Source organism: Hippichthys cyanospilos, chromosome 7 (genome assembly GCF_059441005.1).
Source record: "Hippichthys cyanospilos isolate Australia breed blue-spotted pipefish chromosome 7, RoL_Hcya_1.0, whole genome shotgun sequence".
Classification (NCBI taxonomy): domain Eukaryota; kingdom Metazoa; phylum Chordata; class Actinopteri; order Syngnathiformes; family Syngnathidae; genus Hippichthys; species Hippichthys cyanospilos.
In genome coordinates, this window is record NC_142375.1 from 14702422 (window position 1) to 14720750 (window position 18329).

Here is an 18329-nt window from a genome sequence, read left to right on the forward strand (position 1 = left end):
TTTTCTTTTTTGTCATCTTTGTATGAAATTATTTTTTTAGCACAGTGTGCCTCCGTGCATTTGGTTCCACATCCCCACTGCAACACAGCAATATGTTCCACAAACAGTAAACAGAATCACCAACACCTCATATTTGATCCATATTTAGACTTCATAGCACTTTAGTATTTAACGTGAATAGTATTTGCTTATTTTATTTATTGTTTCAAATTGAATTCACTTCCACTTTTTGATATGATGAAATTAGAAAAAGATACCAGGTTTGTTATTAATTTTGATCTGGAGACCATAGTCTTTACCCCTTTGGAAAGGTCTTTGCTCTGCTTAACCGTTTTCTGGGCATAGCGGCCGCTTTCAGCCAAAATGGACAAATGTGTCCGTAACAGCCATTGCTTGAATTATAATGTGGTCCTAAATTTCTCTTGAACCCTGAAAATTCTTGTCTGTTTAGGGCTTAAAAATATAAAAACGTGTGCCTAACAAAGGCCGTTTTGGCCTGCTTAGATCGGGTCAACGTTTCCTATTAAATCCTACAAAATGAGGTGGTTCCATGCTTTTATGAGCCGATTTATTCGTACATATTGCAAGCAACGGGATAGGTGCAAAACTTGACTCATCAGTCACAATTATAGCATTATAAACGCCCCCCCACCCCGCCCATTTCAAAACACCAACCGCCACTTGCAGCTTTCCCGCCACCCAACAGCGCCACAATCCCCTTTGCTCGCAGAGGCAGACAGTTGGTTTGGTCATCAGCTTTCCTGATCTACCTCAACAGCTGTGCCTCTAAACTTGCAGCCCCCTCAGCCAGAGAGCAGATCAGAGCAGGCAGGATAAAGGAGCGTTAATAGGACGGAGCAGTTTGCCCCTCTTCATTTGGAAGCACAGGCACACACTCAAAACACAGTCAGGGAGACCAGAAGACAACAGCTTGCTGCTGTCCAAGTGAAGTGGAAAGAGTCGCCGAATGTGCATCGGACAAAGAGTTGTATTTTTTTCACTAGGCTGAACACCGAGCACTCGGAAGCATGGAAAAGCGCACCAAGATAAATATTGCCATTTTTGTGCTGCTGGTGGGCATGGCCTGCATGTTCACGGCTGTGGTGACAGACTACTGGGCCGTACTCAGCCCCCAGGTGAAGAAGGTCAATGAGACATGCGAGGCGGCCCACTTTGGCCTCTGGAGGCTTTGTAAGAAGCAAATCTACATCAGCGCTGACAACCATGAGGAGAAGCATGGATGCGGACCCATCACCCTGCCTGGAGGTGAGGCAAACTTTCGTGCTATTGGATTAAACTAAGACAGGTCATTTTTAGCCGGACAATATCCACTTGCTTCCTTATTAGCTAGCAAGAGGGGGGATGCTGGTGCAGATGAGGGTTATTACAGTTCAGGAAAACTCGAAAAAAGTCCAACTAAAGAAGACAGAGTGACTAGAATGCCTTAGCAAAATAACTAAAACATGATTTATATTCATAAACTATGATTATGGCAAATATGCCCATTGTATTCAGTTCACTTAATACATGAGCTTTGAAATTTGACTTCAAGTGTATTTATTCGTTTTCCAAATTGGCCGACGGTTGTTAAGGAATTGTAATTTGCTTTACCTAATTGTTACCTTTTGTAACTTGCACCCAAATTTACTTCATAGTAGAATAACACTGAATCTAATGAAAACTATACTAAAATGAAGCATTTTTGAAGAACTAACACATCAAACTCCAAAAACTAAACAACAACAAAGTGAATTTAAAATAAAACTGAGGTTGAACTAAGATAAAAACTAGCTACAGTGTAAAATCCAAAACTATTATGACAAAAGTGCATGCATTGTACTACATGTGTGTTGTACATCTTGCACTTGTGTCTTAGTAGTTCAAAAAAGATGGTGCTTATGATGAATTTGTGCTGAATGGGGAATTTTTAACCTTTACACAGAGTGTTTCAACTTTAAGTCCAATAGGCATCTGCATAGTGCAATACGGAGGGTGCAATCCCAAACGGGTCCAGTCCAAAAGAAATTAAAATGATGGATTCAACAGAGTAAGAAGAGAGCAACTGTTTGCGACTCAAATATCACCGACGCCATTATGACTTACGATTAGAAATTAGAGCCAAGCTTTACTCTGACAATAATTCTGAAAATAACCTGAGATGGAAGGTGGAAACTCAAATCCATCGTTCAAAATGTACATGTGTATACTCTGTGTATAAGCTAGAAGATCTATGTTTCGGCACTGGAGAAACACAGTTACACACAATTTAGAATTTTCCTCTGCTGTGTTCCAACTCTCTGATTTTAAAACATTATTGTGCTTTGCAAAAATGCTGCACAGCATCAGACTGACAAATGATGTCGTCAGTGCTCCTTTTTGGGACAAGCAGGCGGGTGACACAGACAGTGTGCTGTGAAGAAGGCCCTGGCTAGCAGGCTAATGGAGATACACAGCTGGTGATGGGAAAACCCCCCAAATAGAAGAAGTACACATCGGTACAGGCACGTGCATTTGTTATTCAAGTAATACCAAACCGTTAAAAATCAATTTTACTTACAGGACATTGTACAGAGCACAAACGTCAACAGGACAGTTTGCTCTGTTCATTTTAAATCATTTGCATTGTCAGTAATCGAGTTCAGTTCCATGTATAGCAGAAGGAGAAAACATTTTCACACCCTACCCCCCACCCGCACTTGTTGAGGTGACTATAAATGAGATCATTATCCATGAAAACTGTCTAACGTTAACAAAAGTCTTTAAATCAACTTTCAGAAGGTGTTTATTTACTTTTTATTCAGGGTACAGCTTAACGGAATCTGAAAAAAAGCTTAAGTGCATCATCAAATGACTGAAATTGAGAAACAATGTAAAAACTGAATCATTGGATGCAAACATTTAAAAAAAAAAAGAAGAAATAATAATGCATATAAATTCATGTGGAACACTAACACCAACACCTTAAATATTTTAACCTGAAGAAAAGGTATGAAACATGGGCTGTTTTTTTTTTTTTTTTACCCTATTTTTTCACCTTAGTCAATGTGACTTAGAAAAAAAAATGTTGACAGCATTTTAAAAAGTTTCTAACCTCTGCACAGACTTTGAAAATGAGACGGACACATAACCGCCTAGCTGTGCAATTAAAACCACTCAACAAAAGCAAAGCTCATATGGTCCGGGCCATCACGTGAACAGGTGCTCGCGGGGCATTCAGACGACGACAGCAAATTGCAACTAATGCTGCTAATGAAGCTGAATCTTTTTCAGGTCCGCATAAATAAGCCTGATTAGCAACCAGCGCCGTGCTGGCAGCCGTTGTTTACGAACTGAGTAAACCTGCTTGAGAGTCGTGAACCTCGCGGGGCTTCTCCGAGTGCGCTTGCTGTATTTGGAGAGGAACGCTGTTGTTTATCGCAGTCACAAGTCTTTAAGGGTGGCGTCAAAAGCCAGTGATATAAAGCAGGACCAATACCATTACTAATGCGATGAGATGATGTCATTGTGAGACGCTCATTGGGAAAATATGGCTCGAGCTGCTTGGAGATGACATTGTAGCCTCTGGAGACCAAGATGATCTATTTGTGTGAATTTGAAAACAATTCTCCCAACTGCAAAGATCCTTAAAATGAACTACAAGATTTTTTTTGTCGTTGCTGTTGGCTGCCTCGAATCGTTGCCAACGTTTATGTAAATTAATCGACAGTGTTTTGCCGTCATCGGCTAGCCGCTTTAATTTTAAGGGCTTGACCCCAGGGAAAACGATTTGTTTTTCCCATGTGAAGTGTAATTTTGATAAAATAAGGGTTGGCATCTTTTTTTCAAGCACTTTGATGCACTTGAGTTTTTTCTGCTTTGATCAAGGGTGTCAAACTCGTTTTAGCTTGCAGGCCTTAAGGAAGAACATCTATTCCCAAGTAAGCCTAACCAATAAAATTATTTCATATATTAATATCACTATTAATATCACTTTCAGACACCAACTTCAAATTCATTAGTATTTTTTATTACTGTCCAAAATAGTGAAAGCACAACTTCGTAAAACATTATTATATTATTATTAATATTTATCAACATGTATTAAAGAAAAATCTGCTCTTTTTTGTTCTTTATGAAATCATCTCCTGGGCTGAATTAAAACCATTTATGGGCCAGAATTGGCCACGGGCCTTACGTTTGACACCCCTGGATTAGCCAAACCTTTAATCTGTCCGAATGCTGTAAAAAAGTAGTTAACAGTTATTGAAAGTTTTTTTTATTGCTTTTTTCTTGTGTCAATGTTAAAAAAGGTGCACTTTTAGGTATACAGTTCTTTTTTTCGATAATACTCTTATTTATAGTCGGCGTGACAAGTGGGCTGGTGGGAAATGTATTCTCTTTTCTTGGGGGGAGGACTTCTTGTACTGAATGTTCAACATTACAAGTTCACTATCCATGGTTTTTCTAAGTAATGTAGAAAGCTAAAGAGTAGCATTTGAACTCTTCAACGATAGCTCCCACTGGTCTTTTTTTTTATGTTTTGTATTTTAATTTGTGTCATAAAAACACAATTTTTTGTGTAGAGGATTGATAAAGGTGGAGCGGACGCAGTTATTCCGTAGTATTCCAGGAACTTCCTGCGTTTGCGTTTACTGCAGGCTTCTGGGTTACAGGTACCGGAATTTCTGTTGTAAAGAATCGTTCCTTAATGTATGTAATATGTCAGGAGAAATTGTCACACGATTTTTTTTTTCTGGGTTCAGCAATTTCCTTTTGACAGAGGTCTGTCGGTGTGAATACTTCCTTTGATCGCAATTTGTCGACTAATCGAATAAATAATCAACTATTCGATCATCATTGATGACAGCCTTAGTTTGTGATTAGTCAGCTTTAATTTTCTGTGTATATTTCACTATAGAGGTTCATCTTGATGTAAAGACATTTCATCCAAGGACAATCATTACATCGCGACTCAAAGAAATGAGGAAGGAATCATGAGAATGTTGCTTTGATTGTTATGTGACCGTCATTGTGGATTGAACCCCACATGGGTCCGGACAGAAACATATGTACTTATGTATGTTATGTGTGTTTATATAAAGGGATTCATATATATATATTTTATGATGCTATTTAAAGTCTGCGGCAGACAGTCATTAGAGATACAAATATAGGCCCCACGAATGCTCAGCTGTCTTGGCCGCCAGCCGTGGCGGTCAAGTGTTCACAACCGGTCCTAGTCTATTCCTGAGTGACGGCGCCACCTGTAAGAACTCCAGTAAGCTCCAAAGTTTGTCGCTCCACTAAAGTAAGAATTTGGCCCCACTGCCCGCACATTTCCAGACGTTCAAATTACCCCGCACTCAACAAAAGTTGGGAGGTATAAAGCGGTGACGAGAGACGACCGCTGCTATTTGGCCTCTTTGAGTGCTCGCAGGACATGTTCTTCTCGAGTGTGATCATGTGATCAAGCATGCACCAACCCGCTCTATGGGGGGTGGGGGATTTCCCATTTGGAGTGCCAGTGTAATTGCTGTACACTCTGCAGTCATTTTATCAGGTACATTACATGAGTTCCAATATCAAATCCGTATTGGCTCTTCTGTCTTCAACACATATCGATAAATCATGTCGTTTTGATTGCCGTTGTCACGGAGATACATATTCAACATTATATTTATACGATGGTTCTAGTCTTTCTTTTAGGCCGAAAGGAGTGTTAATGTGGATCGCGTGTCTATAAGGCATTTTAACTATTTCAGATCACAGTATGAAACTGTATAGTGTAGCTCTAGATTATTTAAGCAATGTTGCACAAGCTTTACAATGTTTCTTCATTAAATTCGGTTAAAGCGGCTTCACTCTGTCACGGAATTCATTTATGACCATACGTACATTGTTAAAAATGTATGGATTTCAGTTACTTTTTGGGAACGTAACCCCAGTGATAAACAAGGGAATACTTTAATGGCAGTCGGCTCGCCAGCACATATATTTTATTTTTTTGAAAGGGAAAGTCAAGCAACTTTTTCTGCAAGCTGAATTTTCATGTTCACAAATCTTCAGAATCCATCTTGTCCCGAGTCCGCTGATTGGCTCCATCAAAAAAGCAACAATGTATTTAAGGGTGGGGTACACTGAATATGGTTTAAGTTGGTTTAATGTCTTTGTCTTTCACGATAGCAGAACTCTACAGGTTAAAACAAGGCACATGCTGGTGGTGACCTTTTCATCGGTTCGTCAAAACAAAATGATAGGAGTGCACAAGTTTGTAAGAAAATAAATAAAAAATAGTCTTTACAAGAATATTTCTGATGCGGCCCCACTAATGTAAAAAAGGTTCTGATCAACATTTGCGAAGTTAAACAGCTTAAAAAAATCCATAGCACCGCTGTCCATTGTCTACTTCTCTCTTATATACGTACCTGGGATTGAATGTCTGAACTCTTTGAGATTGAGTTAAGGAAGGTATTTTTTTTTTAAATCTGAAATGGTTACTTTGTCATGTACATGACTAGCCCCATACAAGCAGACATTTTTGTCAGAAGAGTTCACAATTGCCGATCGGTGCGTGTATGTGCATGCATGCGTGCGGACGCATAGATGGACAGACGGACAAATGAATGGACGGAGTTGAAAAAAATCCAACATTCCCTATCTTCTTGAATTTGAAAAGTCAGTTATTTGACACAGCTCTTGATTGTCTATCATACGATTGCATGATTACAGTACAGTAGAATGCTCTGATTCACTCATGCATTTTATTGTTTAGGGCTGTTACATCACTGCTTCTCCAACACCATTGTGGTGTTGTGCGCATGCCAGCAATTATATCAAGACATCTGAAGTGTCAACGCTCGTGTTATCTTACTTGACAACAACCATACTGTGATGACAAGATTAAAGCGAAATACAAACCAAAAATAGCCTTCTGCTGTGGATGCAAACAAAAAGACAGGTGACATAAAATGTGCTGAAATATGACCACTTCAACATCCTGAGATGATCTCTGGATAGTCGAATCAGGAAGGCCCTTTAGAGACAAGAGTGGATTTGAAGAGCTTGTCAACACATCCAAGTAGAATGTAATAAAGAAATGTTGACTTGTGGCAACGAAAATTAAGCCAGTACTCTGATTTGATCAACTGTCAATGGCAGGGGATTTAACGGCAATATTGCAACTTCACTTCTGTCTGTCTATACCAGGGCAATGGCTACATGATGTTGTTTACCACCACTGGTGTGTGAGTGAATTAGGTAAATGAGTTTTGAGTACCTGAGGTAGGTAGAAAAGTGCTATAAGTGTAAAGTCCATTTAATCATTGTTAATAATCTCATATTATTGTTTCATAAAAACCTTTGCCGGACTGCTTGCCAGCCAATCGCAGGGCACACAGAATCAAACAACCATTCACAATCACACCTAAGGGAAATGCGGCATGTCAAATGTATCTATCATGTTTGGTTTTGGAATGTGGGGGGTGACCAGAATACCTGGGGAAGACCCACGCAAGCAAGGGTATATATATATATATATATAAAATGGACAGTGAAGTATAAAAGTCCTTATTCAAAGGTATGGATAAAAAGCAAGGTTTTTAACCTGGATATAAGCACATCCACACGCGAGGCTCACTTCATTTCTTAAGGCAGTTCATTGGGTTTGTGCGATTGTCTAACGGCTGAATGCTGCTTCACCATGTTTGCTTTGAACATGTTTGCGTCACTAACTGGCCCGCCAAAGCCAAACAACAAAGTATTCAGTAATAAGAAGGATGATAATGAGCCAAAAGAGAATCGTAGGAGAATAAAAACCTGACTGAAATAGATGAAATAGATACACCCTGGAAATAAATGTCTCCCAGTTTCTTTAATAGCTGCAGAGAAGCTCCATTTAAAAACACATCCAAACGCAGATTTGAATTGAGTGGATGAAGTAAATCCACTTGGCCTGTAAAGTACACTAACGCTTTTGAGATTTAAGAGAGAAAATGTCCTGACATTATGAATTTACAAGTAAAAACTTGTTACAAAGAATGACGCAAAGTGAATCAAGGATTTGAAATTTCTCAGACACAAAAGTGGGTAATCGCATTACAGCAAACACTCAAAGCTATCTATAATTTAAAAGGTTTGAAGTAAATCTACAGTCAATAAGTGTGTCCTCCAAATTGGATCTTGTTGCTAAGTAACAATCTTTTTTCACCCTCCTTGATAAAATGTCCAACTTTACTTTCATTGGAAACATTTTTAGTACAGAGGAGCATCTTGTTTCTTTAGTTGATTTTTGGCAGGAATTAATACAATTCCACTATGCGGAGGGGTGGGCTGAGCGGACAAAATTTTACCACACATTCCTATGGAGAGGTGCATGCAGAATTCCAAACTGTGAATTATGTATGAGCCATGAAAGGCAGACATATCCAGTGCACCACATTGAGCAATTTTTCAGTATGATGTGCAAACACCATGCTGCACATGATTGCTGCTGATAGTTACATGGCTTTCAAGTCGTCTTAACAGTTTGTTTGCTGGAGGAAAATCCCCCCCAGTATGGTTCATAAAACTAACAGGGAAAGGATAAGTATTTCCACATGAATGCATCGCATCGAACTGATGTGAGCGTGCACGGAAACAGGGATGAAGAATCCACGTGCATGTTGAACTTCATCACTCAACCCGCATCATTCGTGCGCTTGACTTTGCATGAGCTAATGCAATAGCATCTTGTCACAGCGGCTTTTCTGTTACATGCGTCAACATTCTCACTCCATCTTGCAAATATGTTGGCCTGAAACACGTCTTTTTCATCATCAGACATGCATGTGCTTTCAGGAACACTGAAATAAGAAAAAAAAATCAATTTTGTAAAGCGGTAGCTTTACTGTGCATCTCTTCCGTCCATTAGCGATGGAATATGAACATGTCTTTACTATTACGTATTGGTACGCATTGTTTCACAAAAGGCGTTGCAGTGGAGTAGTGGTTTGCAGTTTTTATGATGTGGTTTTCAACTCGGCATGAAAACTCAGCATTATTGGCATGTATTGCTTTTTAAATGTTATTTTCTATTGATACTTCATATTATTTGTAATTATTTTAAATATTTATTGCTTTGTAGATTATCTCGTACTGTTTTTATTGTGTCTGTTATTGTGAGTGAAATTTTACATTGTGTGCAGCACATCAACATTGATTGTTTTAAGATGCTATAACAATAAAGTTGTGCGAAATCCGAATGGAAGGGGGAGCTGGCGCAGAACCATGAGTTTGCTATGATATTTACCAATTCTCTTCTAGTTCATCTCTTTGGTCAACAATCAGTCATGTATTTCTTTTAAAGTTTACTGTATTTACAGTAAATTTAAATAAAGGCTAAAACACTCCCGGCCAACGCCCTTATCAATTATTATCTGTTTCGAGAGACAAAAAGAATCAAAGTGCAGCTGTAAATACAATAAATTTAACCCTAGCACATAGCGCAATTGTATTTGACATAATGTCGTGACTAGTTACGTTTTTTAACGTTATGCAGGAGGTGCTGCAGGTGCTGCATTTACAATGGTCCCAAGCTACACAACCACACATTTTGGGGCATTTTCTTCCCTCTGGATATTTGTCTTTCATTGTGTTTAATTGTTTATTTATGATGTGTTTTATTCAAAATATGTATTTTTTTGAACATATGGAAAAAAAAAGGTCATAGAAAATGTCCAGTTCTTTCATGCAACTTAAGGAAAAATGCTACACTGTGATACATAGGGGACCCAAAAGGAAGTTACCGGCGTTTTAACTTAACCTTTCATTAACTATTTGGGAGCTAATTGGGACCAGGTCAGTTTGTAGAGCAAAAATCTACATACATTTAACACAAATTGTTTTTATTGATATAGACCATTATTCTCCCAGTCCGGCCCGCTTGAGGATAGATTTTCCCCCATGCGGCCCCTGAGCCAAAATGAGTTTGACACCCCTCCCATATTTCTCACCATATGATGTAGACCTTTGAGGTGTCAAATACGGTCTATGTGGGAAAAGAACGTGGGAAAGATGTGAGACAGTGTGAAGTCCTGAAGTTACGTACGTTTTCGCCCTGTACATCCACAACAGGTGCAGAATAATGTATATGAAGTTACAGTATGACATGCAGGCAAAACTTTACAAGGACTTTGGAAAAGATTTAGAGACTGAGCAATAAATAACAGGGAGCATAACTTTCACTCACAGTTCACTTGACAGCTCTTTATATTGCTTGTGTAGTGCACACACTCGCTCTAAGTTTGAAATTCTACAGCAAAATGGCAGCTGTCGGCACGCAACGCACACATTGAGGTGTTAATATGCCAAAGCTCTTTGAATAACTTGTCGCATTGTTCCGCTCAACAAGAAATTACAGCTTAACCTCTGAAGTTAAACACTATCTGTCCAAGGGCGCTTGTCCAAATCTCATTTATTGGGATAGAAGTATTTTCTAATAGAATATGTACAATAAAGATCATCTGCTCCATTGCAAAACAGTCATCATTATGGAATCTATTTAATAGGAAAGTTTGGGGTTTTTTGTAACTCATACAGGATTACCGTCCTTTTTGAACTTCACACAACAGCAAAATGTTTAATATTTTGGTGAGTTAATTTGAGATTTTATCTGTGTGAATTTACAGCAGATAGACTGAGATACTGTATGACTATGTCTTGTACATCTTGTTTTGTTAATCTCATCATTGTTCAAGAAATATGGGACTGAACTAACGTAAGGTATGTTGTTTTATCCCATCAGATGAAAACTGCACTTACTTCGGACACTTTACACCAGGACAGGACAGCGAGATATTTGAACATAAAACACAGAAAGGTGAGTCTCTTTCTGTGGTTGACCCACCCTCCCATAACGCTCTCTAGTAAATACCCCCACCCCCTGCAAACGCTCCAGTGCCTGCCGCTTTCAATCTGTCATCGTGCGCTTGTGTTGCTTTGCCACATTTGCATTCTCAGCTGCCCCCGCTGCAACAGATGCATCAGATGGTGCAAATGCATTAAATTGCATATGCCTACACACCCAAAACTAAAGATACAGATGCAGGAATTCCTCACAAAAGCAACCCCCCCCCCATCTCTCCACCAAGTACACGGATGCTGCAAATTATCTCGAATGATTGCTTCATTGTTGTGTTATTCACTCTTGCGTGAGTACAGTGTTAGTATACCATCCTTGTGCATGTTCATGGCATGGTCATGTCACCACGAGCACCCCTAGAGTAAAATACGCTGTCACAAAGAATTCATTATGGGAAAAAGAATAGAATAAAATTGGTGCAAGGTATAATCTTGTAATCTGGAGCCTTGACTGATGAAAGATATATAGTCATTTTTCAGACAATTAACACACTTTTGTACAAAAAGGAAGTCACCTTGTGAAAATATTTATAAATACAGAGAGAGGAATAAGGTCATTCTAACTGTGAATTGCAGTGATGGAGCCCATGAGTGCTGAATAGAAAGAAACAAATGGATAAATCAATGTTGAAAGAAAGAAATAAAAAAGGAATAGTAAAATCCTTACTGAAGATTTTTGCTTGTCCGTTTGTCGTTTTGCATTGACAAAAGCAGGTGTAGTCTGCTTCTTATCCAGTCAGTTTGCCAAACGGTATTGGGTGAAGCCTACAAGCTGCAAGGTACCAAGGGAAGGATGGTGAATGTACAGCCCACCTCAAGATGAAGGCTTATTCCTTTTCCAGAAGGAATGTCTCCCCGCTGGGCATGCTTGCATGCAAACTGGCCTCAGATCAAATACTTGCAATGCAAACCATCCACCTCCGTTCTGGGAGCGAAAGAAAAAAAAAACAGCTGTTGTTCATGTTGCTCAGACAAACTTGAGCTGCAGATTCCAACATGAGCGTCCATGCATCAGATAGAAAATATATGTACTTGATATGTCTTTGGGAATGTGAGAGGAAATCTGAGTACCTGAAGGAAACGGGGCACGGGAATTGAACCCGTGACCTCTACGCTGCGAGGCAAATGTTCCGACCACTCTTTCAGCGTGCCGCCAACTTTTGAAAAAAAAAACGGCAAAAAAACCTAAACAAAGCAAAAGCAAAACAAACACAATCATCAATGAAGTATGGAGAGGCGCAGAGATCTTTGATGATGTGCATTCAGAGGATCAAATCCTGCAAGTTTAGGGCAACTTTAGGTTCTGTATTGTCAAAAGACATATATGGAAACTCGAGATCGGCTACATTAGTTGCCTGTAATACTGGTGGACCAGCCAAGACACCACCCGGTGTTTCTTCTTCTTCGAATGGAAAGAAGAGATGATTTATTTCTCATTGCAGAGTACAACATCTCCGCTGCGGCCATCTCCATCTTCGGTGTGGCCTTCATGATCTTGGGGTCCCTGTGTTTGATTGGCTCATGTACAGGCAAAGGAAAAGGAAGACTGTACCTCCTCAAACCTTCCGGGATGTTTTTTGCCTTTTCCGGTAGGTCGACTGATCTGAACCGCCACCACGCAGGAGCGCTTCTAATTTGCATATTTCTTTCCAGGTCTGTGTACCTTCATTTCATTGGAGGTGATGCGCCAGTCGGTCAAACGCATGATCGAGAGCGAGGACACCATCTGGATCCAGTACTACTACAGCTGGTCCTTCGGATGCGCCTGCGCCGGCTTTATCCTTCTCTTTCTCACCGGCATCGCCCTCCTCATTCTCTCCATGCCGCAAATGCCCAGGAACCCGTGGGAGACCTGCATGGATGCCGAGCCCGAGCAAATCGAGTGAAAGCTCTATGGATTTTGGAGGGCGAGAAGAACAAGTCACAAAAAGCGTAGCCACGATGGGAAGTTGACCGCTCAACCACGAAACAACTTGAATGTAGGTCTTTCGTAGTCTCAAAAACACACACGAGCAATGAAATGAACACGCGTCTCCTGAAGCCATTGATGGACATGGAGAACACAGGGCCCCCTTCTTCACATGCAGGGAGACTGGCTATGAAGAACGCCAGCACAATAAAACATTTTCTTCTTATTATTCTCCAAATTTTGTGAAATTCTTTGCAAGTGTACCTCACTAAGTTGTCAAGCGGGTGAATAAAGTCTCATAATCAAACTCGTAATCAAATCGTTAACATATTGTGACCACGGTGCGATTTGAGGATGATTACTATGCAGTGCATGAAGTATCTTGCCTTATGAATATTGTACATATTTAGTTCTGCTTCTAATCTATTTTGCGTTATTGTATTGTTTCGCAAGTAATTGTATAATTTCAAAACTCAGAAAATTCAAGTGAAACCGCGAATGGAGTCATACAATATATTGATTAGTTGCATTTTGACAAATCTGATTGTGGAGTAAACAGAATGACAGGCAATGAGAGGTTTTGTGTTGTTAATTGTATTGCCAAAAAACAAAAAAAAAAACCTAATTATCTGATGGTAAAATTGATATAGACAGCTATTAATTCATAAGTCCCTCCCAGGATCTTCATAATGTGCTCTGCTGCAGCTGTGCTTGTCACCTGTAGTCCATACTGTATGTCAACTAATTATGTGAGGTTTTTCTTTCATCTAAAAAACAAAAAAATATTTGGGTGATACGTGAATTTTTTGGGAAGGTGACTGATGAAAGCACAATCAGATTTGAGGACGAGCAGTTTTTTTTTTTTTTAATTATATACTTTTTGGTGGCTTTGAGTTTAATCAACTGTGTGGTGAAATGTCAAACTGTTGCATATTCAGTATGTGTGTGTGTGTCCCTTTTTAATGAAAAATAAATGCTTGGAAAACTTGCCTTTGTGTTGATAACTACGCACGAAGTGAAACAATAAATGTTAGTACACTAATAAAACACACAAATCTCAATTTACAGATACACACCTTGCATGCATTTTTATGGAGCCCCGCTATTACAAATATTTTGTCTTTTCCAGGAGCAATAATATGACATTTTAAAATACGTCGAAAAAGCAGGGTAGAGGCCTTTGTCTACTGGGGCCAACGTGGTTCTATTTAAATACTATTTTCCTCCGTTTTACCCCAAAACTTGCCAATTATGAATTTACAATACACAATTTACAAAACAGCTGCCACTCATGTTGATTGACAAAATTAGTCATTAATAGAGTATGATTCCAAAGGGGAAAATAAATCATTCAAGGAAGTTTCAATAGAAACACTTTAATAGAGAAACAACGTAAAATAACCTGTAAAACACAGTCTAAATCGTTTATTATAACCACCATCAGTTGAAATGGAAAAGAGTCAAACAGATCTATTCAGTACTTTGCGCCCACATGGGATTAGCCATTGGGTTTGGGTGGACATGCCAGTGCAGATTCCCTGCAGGGAGGAGCAGATGAGAGCAAAGGGGTGACAGAAAAAGATGGGACACACTCATATCTATTGGCTCGGTTGAAGTTGCTCCCATCGTGTGTCACTCACAATTTGAGACTTTCGGTTTGTTAAAAAAAATGTCTTTCAGTAACGAAAAAGAGACTAAACTGGAGGCCAGAACTTTTTCAATCAAAAGCAACGGATATAGAGAAATGTACTTTAAATGGGGAATCAATTACTGTATTTAAAAAAAAAAATCCCTTTAATAGTCTTTGGCTCAATGTCTTTTAGCACGAAAAATCAAAAAATAAGATGGAGAGGCAGTGAAATATTAGTATTGCACAAATTCAGCCAACGAGCTTCAGACACGCGAGGGAGCAACATCAGCTTGAGCCTTGCTTGAAACACACAAACATATATGACCGATACATTGCTGAATGACGTGTTAGTAAAATAGAATAGCTGGCTTATTTGTCACATTGTACACATCAAATACACCACGAAATTCTGACCGTGTAAGGGGTGAACAGACATTTGTTTTCCACCCACAAGTGATACAAAAAAAAAAAAAACAGGGATAAAAAATCTAAACAAAAGATGCCCATGCAAAAAAAAAAAGGAAAATTGTATTATCGTTATTGTATAAATCTTGTCCAGTGGGGGGAATGGTGCACAACAAAAATTTTTTATCAAAGGGGGGGAAAAAAAAAAAGACATTTTCAACTACCAACTGGATGTTTGTATTTTGACGGCTTTTGTTTTTGTGAAATTGCATACTTAAAAAGGTCATACCTCTCTGTTTGAATAGCATCTACAAAAATGGAGGCGCTCACCAAATTTAGAAAATGCCTGTTTACAAGTGTGCGCTCGTCCAGTGCTAATATACCCTAAGTGATAAGAATCTGGACTGCGGCAATACAATGTAAATACCAGCAAAAGTGGACAAGGAGGTCCTTTTTCACATTATAAGAAGTTTAACTGCTGTATGAAAAAATTATGGCACAGTGGGATGACGTCACTTGTTTGTAGTTGAGATTTTTATATTACTCTATGAATTTATTTTTGGGGGTTAAAAACTAGCAATGCTCTTATTATGTGCACTGCCAGCAAAAAGTCCGACTAGAAAGCAAAAGCTACCCCCCCCCCCACATAAAATATGAATTCAAAAGTCATTATTGATTGACCAAATGTAATTTTGAACCAATAAGAAGCGAAATAAAAGCATGCTAAAATGATGAAGTATCTTGGATGTTTGTTCACATTTTTGTTAGTAGATTGTCTCATTGGGAAAATATCATGTGCTACAATCAGTTCTCTGCCATATCAAACATGCGTTTCTCACAAATGTCATCATGTTTTATATCCTAAAAAAAAAAAAAAAGTAACATTTTCTTTTAACTGGCAGTGTTACCAATTTCCCCGAATGCCACACCACTCTGGCATCAAAGCCCCTTTGGTCACGTTCACAAACCATCACAATACTGAAACATTTTCAACCACCAGACCTTCCTGTCCGTCCACAAAACGCACATTTCAAATCTCCTCTGTTATGTTATCATAATTCATTGGAGGTTTTGTTATGCCCGAGTAGAACTGCCATAAATATTGTAATTAGCAAAAAGTGAAAGGGGGGGGGGATCTGCACTTTTTTAATTAAAAAAAGGAAACTGTTAAAGAATGATTTTTACCATGATTTTTATCATATCTTTAAGAGAATCATCCCTTATGACAGGCCTCCGATTGTATGTTCAAGACTCAAATGGAGTTATATTAATGGGGGGGGAACATCTGCAGATGACAAGTGTCTGAAATAAAATTACAGGGGGGGTTAATGGGCTGTCCAGACTGTCTGACATGTCCCAAATCATAAAAATTGTTTTACAATAATATATGGACATGTCTGTGGCATACAATTCAGTCATTTATTGTCTTAAATGTACAGATTAGAGCAAACTGTATCTATACTTCTATACACTTTTCCATGTAGATTCTCGGCTGACCACTTAGCTTTTAACTTTTTTTTTTTTCTTTTTAACCAGCCACAACTCGAACAGTACAAAAACAAAACAAACAAAAAAAACGTGAGAACCACAAACTTGACAGAAATGCCAACACATGTGTTTAGTAACTAGCAAAACTAACTTCAGTATGGAAGTAAAAATGCAGAAAAGCTAAGTGGCCAACCAAATTCTCTTTTAAACGTTTTAATACTTTTTTTTTTTCTTAGCATTACGTACATATACAATTGTGGATAATATAGGTATATATGTTCATATATACATAATGACTATGTATATATACCAGTAATGCATTCATTATATACTTGTTTTCTTCACAGATATGTGAAAAAGGAGGAACAGATACAAATAAAAGGTTTAAAATGGAACAAAATGCAGAAAACAAACCTACAGATAGAAACTTTTGTAAATGAACTCTGCACTACTTTTTTTTGTATTTTCAGACAAGTTTTTTCAGTTTTTTTTAATTTTTTTTTTTTTTAAGCGTGTGTATAATATCGGGTAGGAGGTGACACTCATTTGAAGTAGGAATAGTAGCCATTGCTGCCATCTGAACTTCCTATATTGAGCTCCTGCAAGAGAGCGAGCGGGTCGCTGTTCTTTTTGGCCTGCTCGGGGCGGATGGCTCGAGGTTTGGGCGGTGCACGGAGAGCACTGGCATAGGACATAGTGGGCGCTTTGTTTAGATTTGGAGCTGCCTGAACGGGCTCTGTGGGAGCCTGTTGGGGCGGCGGCTGCTGCTGCTGCTGCTGCTGCTGCTGCTGCTTGCTGGACATGAGGGGCGGGAACTGTCCGAGGTGATGAAGGGAGTTGAGTGCGTGGGGGTGTGTCTGCTGTGCTGACGGAGACTCCGCCTTTGCTTGCTCCTCCATCTGACGGAGGGCTTTGGAAGCTGCCAAACATGCAAGACCAATATCATTAAAGATGTTGCATGCAAATGGATTAAGCTGTGAAAAAAAGTCAAAATGGTTCTAATTCCAGGTGAAAGAAAAAGTCTTTATGGAGCTTCTTATACCGTATATTTACATTTACACTCATTCGCTTACCTTAGTAGCTACTTTTTCTTTAATTTGCTTGTACAAATCTTTTTTTTTTTGGGAGGTGTTGCTCAAAGTTGTATTACAATTGCACAAATGTTGCACACAAATGAATTGACACACAACGTAATAATAGCAAAATTATTAGAACTTTGTGGGCAACTCTATACCTACTACTGTTAGTCATTCTGGATGGGACGAGACACAAATTGCTCAAGACGAGTCTCCCGTGATTGGGTCCATGAGTAAAAGACAAAAAATGAATACTTTAGAGTGAACACTTCACTTCATTCTTTTACAGGCTCATTTCTCAGCTGCAAGTGTGATTTAACAAAGCACAATAGCTTGCAATAGCTGCAGAGGTTAATTTTTCTTTGCAGTGTTTACAATCAGCTCGCTCCCTTTCATTTTTTTTCACTGAGACAAAGTGACGGCAGACCCACGGAAGACACAGTTGATTCAGCCAGGTATCTTTAAATGTCGTCAGTACCAACAGCAGAGCCAGGTTGTCCGCATTAAAGTGTGCAGTTTTGATTTATGTCTATTATACTGTGTCTGACAAGCAATTCAACTTCTCTCAATGCACTCTGGTGCTGCTAGCTAGCGGCTAATTCATGATTGAAGCTGCGCTGAACGCTAGCACCATACAAGAAAATGTCAGTATAATTGTTATTTTTTTTAACACATTCAATGAGTGTGATTTCAAAACACATTTGCATGAACTGCAGGTCACTAGGGCGGAACAGTTGCACAGTGTGAGTTGTCACCGACGTGACATAGTAGTCGGAGAAGAACTTCAAAATAAAAACATTCCAATGTGTTTCAGTGCATGCATTACTTGGTATGGTAGGATTTATTTTTGAAGTTTGGCGTCATGTTTTATTCTTATGCCTAGCATTCTGCTGTATATTACATTGCACTGATGGCCCAACAAGGCAAAAAAAACAAAAAAAAAATC

General features: G+C 39.0%; 2 protein-coding genes across 2 annotated transcripts in view; one reads left to right on the forward strand and one right to left on the reverse strand.

Moving 5' to 3' along the window:
* Positions 1-759: 759 nt before the first annotated feature.
* Positions 760-13730, forward strand: LOC148421203 (voltage-dependent calcium channel gamma-1 subunit-like). The gene is made up of 4 exons (XM_088419880.1): positions 760-1266; positions 10760-10834; positions 12318-12464; positions 12529-13730. The coding sequence occupies exons 1-4, from the start codon at positions 1029-1031 to the stop codon at positions 12759-12761; spliced, it is 693 nt and encodes a 230-aa protein (XP_088276006.1). The 5' UTR covers positions 760-1028; the 3' UTR covers positions 12762-13730.
* Positions 13731-14144: 414 nt separating this feature from the next.
* The window catches only part of helz (helicase with zinc finger), a 36326-nt gene continuing 32141 nt past the window's right edge, over positions 14145-18329 (reverse strand). Inside the window, exon 33 of the mRNA XM_088419844.1 lies at positions 14145-17226. Within this exon, the coding sequence (XP_088275970.1) occupies positions 16850-17226 (377 nt within the window). The 3' untranslated portion in view covers positions 14145-16849. The remainder of the gene's footprint in view (positions 17227-18329) is intronic.

Bases quoted from the DNA above. Each gene is read 5' to 3' on its own strand.
- LOC148421203 (XM_088419880.1), top strand. From the start codon at position 1,029: ATGGAAAAGCGCACCAAGATAAATATTGCCATTTTTGTGCTGCTGGTG. The intron at 1,267-10,759 runs GTGAGGCAAACT...TTATCCCATCAG, and splicing joins ACCCATCACCCTGCCTGGAG to ATGAAAACTGCACTTACTTC. The intron at 12,465-12,528 runs GTAGGTCGACTG...ATTTCTTTCCAG, and splicing joins GATGTTTTTTGCCTTTTCCG to GTCTGTGTACCTTCATTTCA.